At 47.0% G+C, this 17,069-nt stretch overlaps 1 protein-coding gene across 6 annotated transcripts in view; it reads right to left on the bottom strand.

The window, feature by feature from the left end:
• Window positions 1–17,069, bottom strand: part of LOC135913793 (ATP-binding cassette sub-family C member 2-like) — a 272,909-nt gene that overhangs the window by 166,475 nt on the left and 89,365 nt on the right. For all 6 annotated transcript variants that reach the window (XM_065446481.1, XM_065446480.1, XM_070541305.1 and 3 more), the window contains one exon: window positions 4,469–4,585. In XM_065446481.1, coding sequence (XP_065302553.1) covers window positions 4,469–4,585 — 117 coding nt within the window. The remainder of the gene's footprint in view (window positions 1–4,468; window positions 4,586–17,069) is intronic.

The following is a 17,069-nucleotide window of genomic DNA, read 5'->3' as shown; positions in this document are numbered from 1 at the left end:
GGGCACGGGAGCAGTGCTTGTGGCACCACTGCTAATCGTCTTGTTTTGCCTAGGCAGGTCTTGCTTATTTTCATCTTCGCATGGTCGTCTTGCTCACCCTGTGAACTTGCACCGTTACTTTCACTTATGTCAGTTTCGAGCATGACGGAAGCCTATCTCAGCGATACGCCAGCCGCGATACTGGTCTTTCCGCACGACGTTCACTTCGGCCTCCCAGCCACATCGACACAGCTATCACCAGGAGAGGCTGATTTAAGCTGCTGACCCATCAGCCTACACTTCAGTGGACACGGGAACAGTGCTTGCGGCGCCAGTCCTAGTCGCCTTGCTTTAACTATGCAGGTGCGTATAATTGCCTCTCTTTATGCTAAAAAATCTGATAATCGCTACCTCGTGCTCTTCCCGTGGCCTCAGGTGTTACTTGACACAGCGCACGACTGTTTTTCTGTCAGCCTACTGTTATTACGTTCGGGGGATGTCGAGACTAAACATGGACTTAACACACGTTCCGAATCTCTGCTTGATATTGAATCGCTGCTATCTGGTCCTCCAGAACAAATGAACGTTTTGTTCAAACTGCTTAAGGATTGTCACACTCGATCGCTTCAAGAGTTCAAAACACAATACGAATAAGCTGCTGACGTAATGTCAATCGAAAATGGCCAGAAAAACATTGAAACAATTACTGTCTCCAAAATCGCTTAGATTTACTCAAATCAAAATTTAAAAACGTCGATCACATAACCAAAGATATCTCAAACGTACGTGTCAAGGTAAACAGTACGAGCCGTCATTTGGAGGCGCTTGGCTTACGCCTCCTTGACTTTGAAGACAGATCGCGCCGTGATAACCTAATATTTCGAAATATCCCTGACACAAAAGAATCATGGCAAGAAACCGAGACCAACTTAATATCGACAATTAAATCATTCTGCGATGCAGTTCTAGATGACGCACTCCATCGCGCACATTGCCTCCGCCCTTTTCGATCTTAACAAGTGTCGCCCCATATTTGCCAGTTATTTACATTCGAAAACAGGGGAGAAAGTGTTCGCGCTGCGCGATCAATTCAAACGAAATAACCTTAGGATTAGCGAAGACTTCTCGATTCCCACCTACGTTGTAGCAAAAAGTTAATCGAGTTCGCCCCAAGTTTAAACTCCGCTACAATAAATTGTTTCTGAACGATAAATGCTCTATTTATGACGCGTCTACCGATAGCGTTTTTGAAATAGCGCAGAATGCATCTGGAACATTACAGAATCATATGGTTCCACTACGTGCGTCACAACAGGGACGCGTAAGGGGTAGTGGCTTAACATCACAAACAGATTTGCCTTAATTGCCCATTCTGTTTACAAATACTAGAAGTATTGTGAATGAATTTCATTCTTTATCTTCGGCAATCAACACGTGCGATGCAAAAAATCATTGCCTTGACAGAAACATGGCTTCCTGCACATGTACGCGATTACGATAGCTTCTGTTGTGTCAGCAATTTCGCCATCTACCGCTGCGGCCGATCTGCACGCCGATGAGGACGCGTTCTTCTCCCAATTTCTAAAGGTATTCCATCATTTCATATAGGTATTAACACTGAACTTGAAACCACGTGAGCTTGCCTAACTCTTAGCCACACAAAGATAATCCTCAGTGTTTGCTACCGCTCACCCTGGTCCTCTGCCACTTTCACTGAAGAATTAGATGATGCTATTAATCTAATTTTCTCGCGTTTTCCCACAACACCATTATTCTGACTCGGCTATTTTAATTTTCGTAATTTAATATGGAATACATATCCACCCACCATAAAGCCTTTTTCCATGCGGGCTAAAGATTTCTGTGAAATGTGTTCCCTGTTTTCATTTTCCCAACTTGTGACTCGGCCTACCCGACCATCAATCAATACCGCAAACATGCTTGATTTAATCCTAACTAATCGACCAGAACTTGCTTTCTCTCCAACATACTTACCTGGTATTAGTGACCATTTTTTACTAACATTTGGTTTAAGTCTGCTATCCCGAAATGATAAAAGTTAGAAAGTTATACGTGATTACAACAAATCGAACTTTGAAGCCATAAACGATGAACTATCACGTCTAACTATCGTCGTTTATTCAAACTTCTTTGTTGATTTTGATAACCATTCGGTCCAATCAAATTGGGATATATTTGTAGACCAGGCATGTCTATTCACTGAAAAGGTCATGCCTAATCACGTCAACGTTTCTAATCCACAATCCACTTGGTACAACTCTTGTATAAAGCATCTCTCTAGCAGAAAAAAACGTTTCTATCGCTTAGCTAAATCATCTGCAAGTAAAACAACTTGGGAAACCTATAACGCTGCCAATCATGTGTACTTAACTGCGCTAAAAATGCTAAAGACAATTATTTATCCCATACGTTACCTGAAATGCTTACAACAGATTTCCGAATGTTTTGGCGCATCATTAACCCGTCTTCTGATAGCTCTATACCTTCAACGACGGGTCAGGTGACGTCATTCAAAGTGACGCTTGCGCAAACATTCTCAATGAATCATTTGCAAATAATTTTTCCACTTCATTGAACATTCATCCACCACAGACAGAACACTACAACTATCTCATTATGCAACCCAGAGCTTTTGATTTCTCTGGTATTGCTAATCTGATTGATGATTTGCATTTAAACTCGGCATCCGGTTATGATAGTATCAATAGTAAATTTTAAAAAGCATTAATACATTCAGTTCGGTATTACTTGCTAATATTTTCCAACAATCAATAAACACTTGTACTCTGCCTGCTCAATGGAAAATAGGAAAGGTGGTTCCGTTGCATAAGTCTGGTAACAAAAGCTAACCCCAGAATCAACACCCTATGTCGCTTACCAGCACGTGTTGCAAACTTCTTGAACATGTGATATCTAGAGTTCTCGCTAACTTTCTTGACTTGAACTCATTTTTCACCTCAGCTCAACATGGTTTTCTCACAACATTCTAATGTGAAACACAACTAATATGTTTCACTCATGGATTACACTCTATTTTAGATCGTGCTTCGGATTGTGTATATTTAGATTTTAGCATTTTACAAGGTTTGCCACAAATTGCTGCTATTCAAGCTGAGTCTTCTAAACCTCGACAACAACCTACTGAAATGGATAGACTGTTTTCTTACTAACCTTTATCAATTTGTTACAGCGAATAATTATCATTCATCATTGACTGAGGTTCCTTAAGGTGTGCCTCAGGGATCAGTACTAGGGCCCCTACTTTTCCTGATTTATATAAATGACCCACCTTCTTCACTGACGTCTCACATTCACTTGTTTGCTGACGATCGCGTGATATACCGTAAAATAATTACCAACGAAGACACTAAAGCTCTTCAGTCTGACTTGGACTATGTGATTGATTGGTGTAACACTTGGCTAATGGAACTTAATATTAATAAATGTAGATTTATGCGCGTGCAGAGGAACACCAGTACTCATCCTGCTTACTATCTAAATAAAATTCATCTAGAACCCGTTAACCCGTACAAATACTTACGAGTTCATATAACAGCAAAACTAACCTGGAAGCTTCACGCTGAGTGCATATAAGTAAAGCTAACAGCATGCTTGGTTACTTATGGCACCAGTTTTCCAAAGCACCACCATCCTTGAAATTATTACTTTACCAATCATTAGTGCACCCTAAATTAGAATACGCTGCAGCTGTGTGGGACCCGTACCATGAAAACCTTATTTTTTCACTCAAGCTTGTCCAAAATAATTCAGTGCGATTCATATTTTCAAATTATAACCATACCGCTAATGCAACCTCAATGAATGACAATCTATGTCTTCCATCACTTGCATCCCGCAGAAAAACAGCACATTTGACACTGTTTCACAAATTTTATTACCATTCTTCCCTTCTCAGTAGCTTCACTTCTCAGCCTCATTACCTGTCGAGCCGCATCGATCATCAACATAAGGTCGGACTTCAAACAGGTAACACTAACACTTTCAGTCAACTTTTTCCCAATTTCATCACGGCAGTGGAACCACCTCCCCTGTGAACTTGTATCTATTGTCGACAACAAACTCTTTCGTAAGACGTTAGGTAGCATTGTATAATTAGGAATTATTAACACGTTATATCATTTAATTGCCGTGCGTAAGATGACACTGGCTAACATTGTACCAACAAGAATTATCAACGTACTATTTTGTTTACATTATCTGTCGTACTTGCAAACGTTAGGCAAAAAATTATACAGTATTGTATAATTAGGAATTACTAATATGCTACATTGTTTATTTTTCATATTTCATTGTTATGCTTCCCATTTTGTCACTCACCCTCTGTAATGCCTTCGAGCCTTGAGGGTACAATAAATAAATAAATAAATAAATAAATAAATAAATAAATAAATAAATAAATAACTCAGAGCTTGCAATATTACTTTTCGGACACAGAGCAACATCTTACCTCGCGCTCAGTCGGGATCCAAGTGCCTTCACAAATCGTTCGCAAGCCAGCCCTCTTCGCAGCTTCGGAAACTCCTCTGTTGCTGCTCTTCCTTTCCGTGACATACTCTTGTAAATCCTGCCGTTTCAATACAACAAAAAATTAAAAACATTTGCATTAGGTATGCATTGTTTTAATGCAGATTCAATGTCCCGGAAACAGGATGGAAAAGAGAAGTCTCGCATGATCTTGCCCTTTGCATGCCTAATTACGTACGCTAAACTACAACGGCCCTCAGAGCATAGTAGTAGTAGTAGTAGTAGTAGTAGTAGTAGTAGTAGTAGTAGTAGTAGTAGTGGTAATAGTAGTAGTAGTAGTAGTAGTAGTAGTAGTAGTAGTAGTAGCAGTAGTAGTAGTAGTAGTAGTAGTAGTAGTAATTATAGCAATAGTAGTAGGCACTTGTAGCAATGAACATAATGACGTAGCAAATGAAGGACTGTCGGCATCGTATATGTCTCACTTCTTGGTAGACAACTGAACTCTCCCGTGGCCGTGAGAAAGACGAAGTGCTGTACGTGCAAACGGACAGATCCAGTGCCTTAGCGGAGCAGATCAAATGTGTTGGGGTCAAGAACTTCATTCTGATGCCATGCTGCTGCGTTTTCGGTTGCCGCAACCGACAATGCGAATGCAAAGGCTTTTTTGTTAAAGGGCCCCTGAAACGGTTCGGACAAATTTTGTAGACGCGTAGGGTACAGCTTAAGTAGAACATTCGCACTACAATTTAAGTGAAGCGTTAGCATTAATGGAGCTACAAGCGATTAGAAGTTACCCTCCTCCCTAGCCATACTTTTCCTCCTCAACTCGTTCGCCGAGCGAGCGGGGCTAAGCTCCGCCTTCACTGGTTCAGCGTCACGATGCGACGTCACATCGTCCACTTCCGGTTGTTTGGAGCCCGCCCCCGCCCGCGCGAGACCTCTCCGCTAGCCGCTTGGCCGTCGACCCCAAGCGAGAGGTGTCGAAGCAGCGTGCGTTGCGAGCATTCTGTCGTAGCGCCGAACGTGTCTTGTATTCCGGTAACCACAGGCAAGCTTTTCATTTTCGCAAATGGCGGGAGGCATAAACTCAAGCTGATGAAGGAACTTTAGCGTAGACGTACGTGAGCGGGCTCATCGCTCTGCACGGTCCATACACTTGTTGGTACAGCGCTTAACCAGCCAAACAAAGCGCTAATATTGCTCTAACCAAGTGTATGACATTTTAAACATCTATAAAAACAACGTGTTCATGATTACACTCCTGCGAAAAATACACACCAGCAGCAAAGAAGAATACACTTCGTTGCTGCTACTGTGTATGGTTGAGCTCTGTGCCACCAGGTGGCTGCACCGTGCAGACCATTCACATTTGCCCATTTTATGATTTGCCCTCCTGCTCATCTCATGGCTCATCCCGTTACGGCACAGTCAAGCGCTCAGACTCTGTCCCCTTGCGCTTGTGTTTGCCCTAATACCGGACTCGCGAAACGCTATTGCGTTAGTAATCTTCCGGTGTAAAGTGACGGCCACAAACGCGCAAATCCTGGCGCCGATCGGATAACGGCAGTCCGATGCGCAGCAGCCAGTTCGCTCGTATGCTGCCTTGCAGAGGGACACGATGTCGCAGCTTGATATATTGCCAGTCGCTAAGTTTGCAGTCCTCAAGGCAACAAAGTCGAATCATAGTGCTCGCGAAAAGATTGAGACCGACTCTGACCGCGGAGCTCTCGTCAAAATAGAGTACGTTGTAATACAAGCAGACGACACTTGCTGTGTGCCGGAAGTGCTTGAGTGTACTGAAAAATTATTCTTGTGCATTCTCTTTATGTTACTTTCTTTTCATAAAAACAAATTAACTAACATTCCAACTATTATGAAGATCATTTGTTTACCATAAAGTTCTAAAAATTATCGATCACGCGCCCTTGTCAGCCAATCGGATAGCTCGCCCCACTGACGTCTTATGGGTGATTTCGGTCATATGGGTAGGGGCGGCTTAAAATTCCGCCGAGCAGTGTGCTGCGATCGGCAGCGATGTGCATTTTTAAAACCTTATAATAAATTACACGCTTTACGCGGGGCACTTAGATATGTCATTTAATGATCAGAAGGACCTACTCTAACGACTCAGTACGTTTGTAGAAAATCGTCAAAAGCGTTTCAGGGTCCCTTTAACCATCCGTAGAGCGCAATGCACAAAGAAGTGTGGATGTATACGATCGGGCGGGCTGACTTCAAGGAGGTTGCAAAAAGCGCACGCCTTTGTCAAGTGCCAAAGTTCTTCATTACCGCTTCTTTTGAACCTAGTTTACGACTGCCGCTTTAAAAAAGTGATTGCGTATGTGTCCATGCTGTGCGCGGTTTTCAGCGCATATAAGTTGATTTTTTTTTCCGATGTGCTCGCTTTGTTTCGTAAATGTTTTGTTTTGCTACGAAAGTGCTCGCATCTGCAGCTGGCGTATGACATAAAAGCGACTTTCTTCAGGCCGTTATTTCAGCTTCACCAGAAGTTAGCACATTCGCGACGCTTTCGCAAGGCTCACTAAGGGTTAGGAGTGAAGCCGTTTTCCTTCAATGTACGCTCGCATGTATTTGGTTTGGGGTGTTTAACACTTTTAACGTCCGGAAGGTCGCAGTGCTTAACTTAATTTAGGTCATCTGGTGCTGTTTAACGTGCTCGTTCATCGTACATTACATAGGACCCTTGCATTTCACCTCTATCCCGGTTGCTGCCAACGCGTCCTCGGAATCGGAGGTTTGAGCAGAGGCTACTCATCATACTTTGCTGATCAAGCAGCGCACTGACACGGAAACAGTGAAGCCATACAAGAAAAGACGACACTCGCCGCTCTTCACTGTTTCCGCGTCAGTGCGCTGCTTCACCAGCAAGTTATGATGATTAATCACCAACTAGCCCAACATTCCACATTACAGAGGCTACTCGTGCGCTTTGTGTTAGGGATTATCATAGTAAAGAAATGGCGCTAAAGACCACAGGCCCCTGATAATGATTATTATTTTTTTGCTACTCAAAATTATAATTTTTTCAGTCCGATTAAGTAAATGGGTATCTCATGCGTCTATGCACTGTACCTTGCCTTGCATCTGATGATGATGATGATGATGTATGGTGTTTTATGGCGCAAGAGCCAGGTATGGCCAAACAGCGCCATGTCTGTGGTAATAAGTTTGCTGTGTAATTATGATTACTATGAAATTGGTGTGACGGGGCTGTAAAGGGGCCTTAAAATATACGCTCTAAAGTGCGCAAAATCTATATAATAAAATTATGGCGATGACGTATGAATTGTCCTATGAACATTTAGATGAATTTAAAAGAACGGTACGATAGGTAAATATATATCAGTTCATAAGAAATGCTAGAGCACCACTGCCTCCTTAGAGCCCTTGAAACACAAGGGGCTGGAGCCATGTGCTATGCAAAACAATTATCGCAATGGCATCCTCTGGAGCGAGGATGCTCTACGAATTTGATCGGTTTATAACGTGCAGAACAACAATATTTAAGAAGTTGTCGACTGCCTTCGTGTTAAAGAGCGGTTCTTTACCGAGAAATATAGCCGGGTCTAGAGGGATGTAATAACGGTATGCAAGTGGAAAATATTTCTTTCTTTCAGATTCGGCTTTCCCGCACTCCACGAGGACGTGGAGGACAGTCAGCCTCTCACTACATCGACCATAGGTTGGCGGTTCGTTTCCAGTACGCAGAAAATTGTGCGTACCAAATGTGTGCCCTATTCTGGGGCGACAGAATAAGGCATCTGTTCGCCGATATTTTGTTGAAGATGGCCAAAAATCTAACTGTGGCTTTATGACGTGTAGTTTATTATTTGTTTCTGCGTTCCACATGCGCTGCCAGTGTTGTCGCAGTTTCCGTCTTAACAAAGGCCTCAGATCTGTGACAGGGACAGCAGCCGTAGGAAAAGTGGTTAGTGATGTTAGTGATGTGGCCATTTTGTCAGCTAACACATTACCCTCGATGGCCCTATGTCCAGGCACCCAGCATATTACTACGTGTCTATGAGATAGATAAATATTGCATAAGAGCGAGTAAAGTTCAATGAAAACCGGATTTTTACTGCAGACAGTACGGCAAATGTTTCTGCAGTGAAGATACTCGTTAAGGGGTTCAATACATCAGATTTAGAAAAAGAGGGACCAACAGCAGCATAAGATACACCAGAATGGGATTTTGATGCATCTGTGTAGAATTCTGAACAGCAGTATTTCGATTGAAGCTCACGGAAATGCATAGCGATTTCGAGGTCGGGAGCATGCTTTGTAACCTCCACAAAGGATACATCACAGTCTATCACCTGCCACTCTCAGGGTGGTACTAGCTTAGCTGGAGGCATTAAGTGATATTCGAGAACTGGAACATCCATTTCCATACTAAGTTATCCTGCACGCAATGAGAAAGGAAGTCTCATAGAGGGTCTGTTATGAAAAATGTTTCACACGTCAAGTCGTTACCGGTTGTGAAACACGGATGTTCCTTATTAGAGTGAGCCTTGAGAAAATACGTTAACCTGATGTTTGTTCTCTGAAGATGGAGTGGCCACTCATCCGACTCTGCATACATACTTTCAACGGGGCTTGTCTTAAATGCGCCAGTGGCCAGACGGATACCAAGATGGTGAACGGGGTCTAACATTTTAAGCGCACTCGGTGCGGCAGAGTAATATGCTACGGTACCATAATCTAACCGTGATCGAACTAGGCTGCTCTAAATATTCAAAAAAAACTGTCTGTCGCTACCCCACGTTGTGTGGGATAGGATTTTAAGTAAGTTCATTGTTCTAAGACATTTTTCTTTAAGATGTTTTATGGAGGAATGAAAGTAAGCCTGGAGTCAAGTATAACACCAAGAAATTTGTGATCTTTGTTTACAGGAATTTGTTGTCCGGCCAGTTCTACACATGGATCTGGGACCAGGCCTCTCTTCCTTGTGAAGAGATAAACATGAACTTTTGTGGGGGTTGACTTTATATCCGATATCTTCGTCTGCCCACTTGGATATCTTGTTCAAACTCTGCTGTACTTTTCTTTCGCATACTGCAAGGTTACAGGATTTAAAACCTATTTGTATGTCATCTACGTACACGGAATAAAATATAGCTGGTGGTAATTAAGCGCGGAGTGTGTTCATTTTACTATAAAGAGCGTGCAGCTGAGCACACCTCCCTGGGGTACACCAGTCTCCTGTATAAATGGACGTGATAGTACATTCCCGACTTTCACGCGGAAGGTATGGTTGGACAGGTAACTTTCTATCGGTTTTAGCATATTGCCACGGATGCCCATTCTCGACAAGTCTCGCAAGATTCCGTACCGCCACGTTGTGTCGCACGCCTTCTCCATATCGAGAAATATAGATAGGAAAAACTGTTTGTGTACGAAAGCGTCGCGAATATATCCTTCAATGCGTACAAGATGATCGGTTGTGGACCGCCCTTCTCTAAAGCCACACTGATAGGCTTCGAACATTTTGCTCAGTTCAAGGAAGTGAATTAGTCGCCGATTGATCATTTTTTTCAAATACCTTACAAAGGGAGCTTGTGAGAGCTATCGGGCGGTAACTTGCCACTGAGGAATGGTCTTTGCCTTGTTTCAAAACAGGGATCACAATGGCTTGTTTCCATGCGGTTGGAAGATATAGTGTTGAAAAGTGCGAGTAGTGTAACTTGCGTGTCATCGTGTAGGTTTTTGATCATTTCATACATTATTCTGTCCAATCTTGGTGCAGAGCTCTTGCATCCGCTCAAGGCAGCTCTCAACTCTGCAATACTAAAAGGAATGTTGTATGGTTCATTCTGACATTTCTAACATTTTATGATGAAAGGCTCACATTCTTCTATGTTTGTGTTTGAGAACGGATTGTGAATAATTTGTTGGACTTGACACGCTCTCAAAAAACTTCCCAAGTGAGTCTGCTTGGTCTTGCAGTGTATCGCCCTGTGTGTTTACCAGAGGGAGTGAATGTGTTTGCCGCCCTCTAATCCTATTGTTACGTAGGAAGACGCAGACGACAAGCTATGTACAAATATATTTACAAGGAAAATACGCTGCGCTTGGCCAAGAGGCAACAGCCCGCGCTAGCTTCTAAATCGTCGTCGTCGTCTTCACACTGCTGGCTTTCGTGATCGCACATATTGTGCCGTAGCACTACCCCCGGCTGCAAAAGCGCCGTCCCGGAGCGACTAAAAATCGGACTCGGAAGCAGTGTAGTAGGCCTTGAGCCTACTGACGTGCACGACATCACTAGATGTCACAGGAGAGGACGAGCTTGAGCCCACAGGAGCAATTTCGTAAGTCACAGGCGTCACCTGGCGCAGCACGCGGTAGGGCCCTGTGTATCGCGAAAGAAGCTTTTTTGAAAGTCCGACGTGACGAGAGGGCGACCACAGGAGCACGAGCGCACCAGGTGAAAACTGTACGTCACGATGGCGGGCGTTGTACTGACACTGCTGAGTGGTCTGTGAGGCCGTAAGTCGAGCACGGGCAAGCTGGCGTGCATGGTCGGCGAGGGCGATGGCGTCGCGCGCATACTCGCTTGTTGAGGCCGCAGCAGGAGGAAGTGCCGTGTCTAGGGGCAAGGTAGGTTCGCGACCCTACAGTAGATAAAAGGGAGAAAATCCGGCGGTGTCGTGCCGGGAAGAATTGTACGCAAATGTTACGTAAGGAAGGGCAATGTCCCAGTCGTGGTGGTCCTTGGAAACGTACTTGGCCAGCATATAGGTAAGAGTACGGTTTAACCGCTCTGTCAGGCCATTGGTTTGAGGATGGTATGAAGTAGTCAGTTTGTGTTGAATGGAGCACGAACGCACAATGTCAGCGATAACTTTCGAGAGGAAGTTTCGACCACGGTCAGTAAGCAGCTGTCGCGGGGCGCCATGAAGCAAGATAATGTCACGCAAGAGAAAGTCCGCGACGTCAGTGGGGCAGCTGGTAGGGAGAGCCCGAGTGATAGCGTATCGGGTGGCGTAATCAGTCGCGACGGCTACCCATTTGTTCCCAGAGGATGACGTGGGAAAGGGACCGAGCAGGTCTAATCCAACACGAAAGAACGGTTCCACAGGGACGGTGATCGGCTGGAGATGACCGGCAGGCAGCACCTGAGGTGTCTTCCGACGCTGGCAGGGATCACAGGCAGCAACATAGCGTCGAACGGAGCGAGCGAGACCAGGCCAATAAAAGCGGCGGCGGACGCGGTCGTACGTGCGGGTTACCCCAAGATGTCCTGCAGTGGGTGCGTCATGCATCTCAAAGAGCACAGTCTGTCGTAGATGTTTTGGCACGACAAGAAGAAGATCAGGGCCATCAGGGAGGAAGCTCCTTCGGTACAGAATGCCGCCCTGGAGGGCATATCGGCGAACGGATGCGTCGGTAGGTGTAGAGCGCAGACGCTCGATGAGTACTCGCAGCGATAGGTCTCGGTACTGCTCATCGGCGATGTTAGCGAAGGCAGACACAGAGAAAATGCCGTCGGCGGTACTACTGTCGGCGTCGTCAGGCTCGTCAACCGGGTAGCGAGACAGGCAGTCAGCGTCCTTGTGTAGTCGGCCAGATTTGTAGGTGACAGAGAACGAATATTCTTGGAGGCGTAAGGCCCAGCGACCAAATCTTCCTGAAGGGTCTTTCAGTGAGCATAACCAACAAAGCGCGTGATGGTCTGTGACAACGGAAAAGGATCGGCCATATAAGTATGGGCGGAATTTCGCAACCGCCCAAACTAGGGCCAGACACTCCCGCTCAGTGATGGAATAGTTGCGCTCCGCGGGTGAGAGGAGCCTGCTGGCGTAAGCGATAACACGGTCGTGGCCACGCTGGCGTTGTGCCAGTACTGCACCAATTCCGTGACCGCTGGCATAAGTACGGACTTCGGTAGGCGCAGAAGGATCGAAATGGGCCAGAACGGGAGGCGTTGTGAGAATGTCGATTAGATGAGAGAATGCAGAGGCCTCGTTATCGCCCCACTGGAAAGGAGCGTCTTTTTTCAAAAGGTCGGTTAGTGGTCGTGCTATGGCGGCGAAATTCCTCACGAAACGGCGGAAGTACAAACAAAGGCCGATGAAGCTGCGCACATCCTTGACACACTTCGGAACAGGGAAGTGCGTAACAGCATGGATCTTGCCTGGGTCCGGTTGCACTCCGTTCGCGTCAACGAGATGTCCAAGGACGGTAATCTGGCGACGGCCGAATTGGCACTTCGATGCGTTGAGTTGCAGACCGGCTCGCCGAAAAACGTCCAGGACTGCTGAGAGGCGCTCGAGGTGCGTAGCGAACGTTGGGGAGAATACGATAACGTCGTCCAAGTAGCACAAGCACGTGGACCATTTGAAACCGTGAAGAAGGGAGTCCATCATGCGTTCAAAAGTGGCAGGAGCGTTACATAGGCCGAACGGCATCACCTTGAATTGACAAAGACCGTCGGGTGTTACAAAGGCAGTCTTCTCGCGGTCGAGATCGTCCACGGCAATCTGCCAATAGCCGGAGCGAAGGTCAATAGAGGAGAAATAGCGAGCACCGTGGAGGCAGTCAAGGGCGTCATCAATCCGAGGTAGGGGATACACGTCCTTTTTGGTAACCCTGTGAAGGTGCCGATAATCCACGCAAAAGCGCCATGAGCCATCCTTCTTTTTTACCAGCACAACCGGTGCCGCCCAAGGACTACATGACGGTTCAATAATGTTCTTGGCAAGCATTTTGCGAATTTCTGCGTGAATAACTTGACGCTCAGCTGGTGACACTCGATACGGGCGGCGATGAATAGGAGGGGCATCGCCGGTATTAATGCGATGTTTGACAGCTCTAGTTTGGGCTAAAGGACGATCGTTAAAGTCAAAAATATCGTGGTAGGGAAACAGAACGCGGGAGAGTTCACGAGCGTGCTCGGAGGGCAAGTCGGGGGCAATCATTTTCCGGAAGTCAGCGATGGTACAATTTGTCGACTGCGATGGGAGAGGAGTATCGGATGAAGTGTCGTCTGCTGCAATGGATGCTACTGAGTGATCCTCGAATGAACCAAGCTGGGCCAAAGACATCCCACGTGGCAGCACTTGTGTCGTCAAGCCAAAGTTGACCACTGGCAGGCAGACGCAATTCGCCGTAATAGATAAAACTGTATGGGGTACTGTGATCCCGTGTGTAAGGAGGACGTCTGGAATAGGAGCCGCGATGTAGTGACCGTCGGGGACTGGTGGGGATGGCACTAGGTCAACGTAGGTCAGTGCCGAAGGTGGCAAGCGAACGAAGTCGGCGGAACTGAGGCGACTGGGGTGTGGTTCAGCAGGATCCAGAACAGGCAGGTCAAGGCGGAGAGTACTGGCGGAACTATCGATGAGAGCAGAATGTGCGGAGAGGAAGTCTAAGCCGAGGATGATGTCATGGGGACAGTGGGCGATGACTGTGAATAGCACGATTGTTGAGCGATCGGCGAAGGAGACGCGGGCGGTACACATACCAGTGACGGGGGCTGTTCCGCCATCGGCGACACGGACAACAGGCGTGGTGGCGGGCGTGATAATTTTCCTGAGCCGGTTACGAAGGTCAGCGCTCATTACGGACAAATGCGCCCCAGTGTCTATGAGAGCAGACACAGAAACACCGTCGACTTGCACGTCAAGAAGGTTCAGATGAGTGGGCAAAGTCAGTAGAGGATTTGGCGGCGTAGGGGGCAATGCAGCGTCACCTCGAGGCGCTGCATCGTCTAGTTTTCCGGCTGGGAGCGGCGTCCGAAGGGAGTCGGCGAATAGGAGCGACGGGGCTGGGGAGAGCGAGATTGTCGTCGTTGGGGCGAAGGCGAACGAGAATAGGGGCGGTTCGTTGCAGGAGAATCAGTGGCGGCATTATCGGAGCGTGCGGCATAGGGACGAGAAGGGCCACCTGAGGGGCGAGAGTAGGCAGTAGAAGTAGACCGGATCGGGGAACTCCAGCGATTACGACAGTGCCGAGAAATGTGCCCAATGCGATGGCAGTGGAAACAAATAGGCTTGTCGTCAGCAGTGCGCCATTCAGATGGGTTGCGGAAACGTGGTGGGTAAGAAGATGCGGGACGGGGCGAAATCGAAGAAGCCGGGCGAGTATCAGGGCGATGGGCCGAACAGATGGTGTGAAGACCCATGTTTTGAAACTCCTGGCGGACAACTGCCTGGATCAGTGAGACCGTGACTGCAGATGTGGGGGCGGGACTGGAGTCGAAGGCAGCCGGATAGGCGGCCTCGATCTCACGCCGGACGATCCTGGTAACATCGGCAGTGTTGTTAGGACGAGGAGCGTCGGCACAGGAAGATGTCGCTGGGGTGTTGGGCAGACGGGCAAACTGCTGGTCAATACGTCGGCTTTTGGCGAGTTCCAGGCGGCGGCACTCTTTTATAACAGCATCCACCGTGGCTACGTTGTTGCAAACGAGCAAGTTGAAGGCGTCATCGGCAATGCCTTTGAGGATGTGGGAAACCTTGTCTGACTCAGTCATGTGGGTGTCAACTTTGCGGCACAGAGCCAAGACGTCCTGAATGTACGTGACGTAGGGCTCCGTTGACGTCTGCACACGACCGGAAAGCGCCTTCTGCGCGGCAAGTTGGTGACCGTAGGGGTTGCCGAACAAGTCTCGAAGCTTTTGCTTAAGCGAATCCCAACTGGTCAGCTCATCTTCGTGCGTCCGATACCAAACTCGAGGTGTGCCACCGAGGTAAAAGACGACGTTGGCGAGCATGATAGTTGGGTCCCACCGGTTATTGCGGCTGACGTGTTCGTAAAGGCTGATCCAGTCCTCGACGTCTTCCCCATCTTTTGCCGAGAATACGCCAGGATCACAGGGAGCGGAGAGGGTGATGTAGGTCGTCGAAGTGGCAGCAGGTGTCGGAGCCGGTGGAGTCGGGTTGGCGTCGCCGGGAGCCATGAAGGTAGGCTCGACGTACCGTCCACTGCGAAGCTCCATGACGAGAAACAGGGAACGTCCACCTCCACCAAATATGTTACGTAGGAAGACGCAGACGACAAGCTATGTACAAATATATTTACAAGGAAAATACGCTGCGCTTGGCCAAGAGGCAACAGCCCGCGCTAGCTTCTAAATCGTCGTCGTCGTCTTCACACTGCTGGCTTTCGTGATCGCACATATTGTGCCGTAGCACTATTAACCCTGTTCCAGGCTTCGGCCTCATCCCTAAACGAGTTAATACGCGATAAAAACTTCTGCCAACTTTCTCTTCTGGCCTGTCGGCGGGTTCGCCTGCCTTGGGACTTTACTTTTTTAAAGTTTACATGGTTCTCAGCAGTGGAAGAAGCGCGTAGCAACCCCCACGCCTTGTTCTGATTCTTACGGGCGATCCTACATTGGCTGTTCCACCACGGTATACGTCGTTTGCATGCCAAACCACTCACTTCGGATATGCGTTTTGATGCGGCATCTATTATGAATGCTGTAAGATACTCCGCAGCAGCATCAATTCCTAAAGAAGACATTTCATCCCATGAGATGCTAATGAGAGTTCAAAATTTCTCCCAGTCAGCTGTGTCTATCTTCCACCTAGGAGCTTGTGGAGGATATTCATTTTCTTTAGATGTTCTTATCAGTATGGGGTAGTGTTCGCTCCCGTAAGGATTGTTCGTAACTTCCCATTCAAGTTCCAGCAGTATAGACGGGGAAACTATACTAAGATCTATTGAAGAAAAGGTTCTGTTTGCTAGAGAGTACTATGTGGGTTCCTTCTTATTCAGCAAGCACGCACCAGAAGAAAAAAGTAACTGTTCAACAAGACGACCTCGCGCGTCTATACGATAGTCGCCCCACAGGTAGCTGTGTGCATTGAAATCGCCAAGAACAACATAAGGTTCTGACAATTCGTCTATAAATTACTGAAATTTATGTTTGTTTAATTTGTAGTGTGGGGGTACGTAAAGCGAGCAAATGGTGACGAGTTTATTTAGAAGAACAGCTCGAACCGCTGCTGCTTCAAGGGGCGTTTGTAGCTGTAAACGCTGACAGGAAATACTTTTATGAAGAAAAATGGCAACACCGCCTGATGATACGACAGCATCATCGCGATCTTTGCGGAACTTGACATACGGTCGGAGAAAGTTTGTATGTTGTAGTTTTAGGTGTGCTTCCTGTAGACACAGCACTTTTGGATTGTGTTTTTGGATAAGCTCTTGCACTTCATCAAGGTTCCTAAGAAGACCTCTGACGTTCCATTGAATTATTTGTGTATCCATATTGGAAGTCAATAGGTGCTGTGCGTACAGAAACAGAAGTAGTGATTATGGAAATTAAAGAGATTAAATTACAGAGCCCTTTCGAGGCCCTGTAACGGGAGTTTTGCCTTTTCTGGAGCGTTCGAGGGAGCCTCGCCGCTCCTTAGGCGCTTGGTGCGCCTTGAGGATAGTTGCTGTGTCCATTGCCTATTGTGAGGCGCCGGACACGTGCTCTTGCGAGCGAGAAGTTATCCGAGAGAGTCCCGCCTTGGAGGGCAAGACCCCTGCGCCCACCAGCCCGGAGGTCGATGGCGCTCCCTGTGGGATTTGGCTGGGCCGGCTGTTGCCAGCGCAGGAAAGGGCCGGGG

This window comes from Dermacentor albipictus, chromosome 6 (genome assembly GCF_038994185.2).
Source record: "Dermacentor albipictus isolate Rhodes 1998 colony chromosome 6, USDA_Dalb.pri_finalv2, whole genome shotgun sequence".
NCBI classification, from domain to species: Eukaryota; Metazoa; Arthropoda; class Arachnida; order Ixodida; family Ixodidae; genus Dermacentor; species Dermacentor albipictus.
The sequence above is the reverse complement of the archived record's forward strand: the minus strand, read 5'-3'. Positions and strand labels throughout refer to the sequence as shown.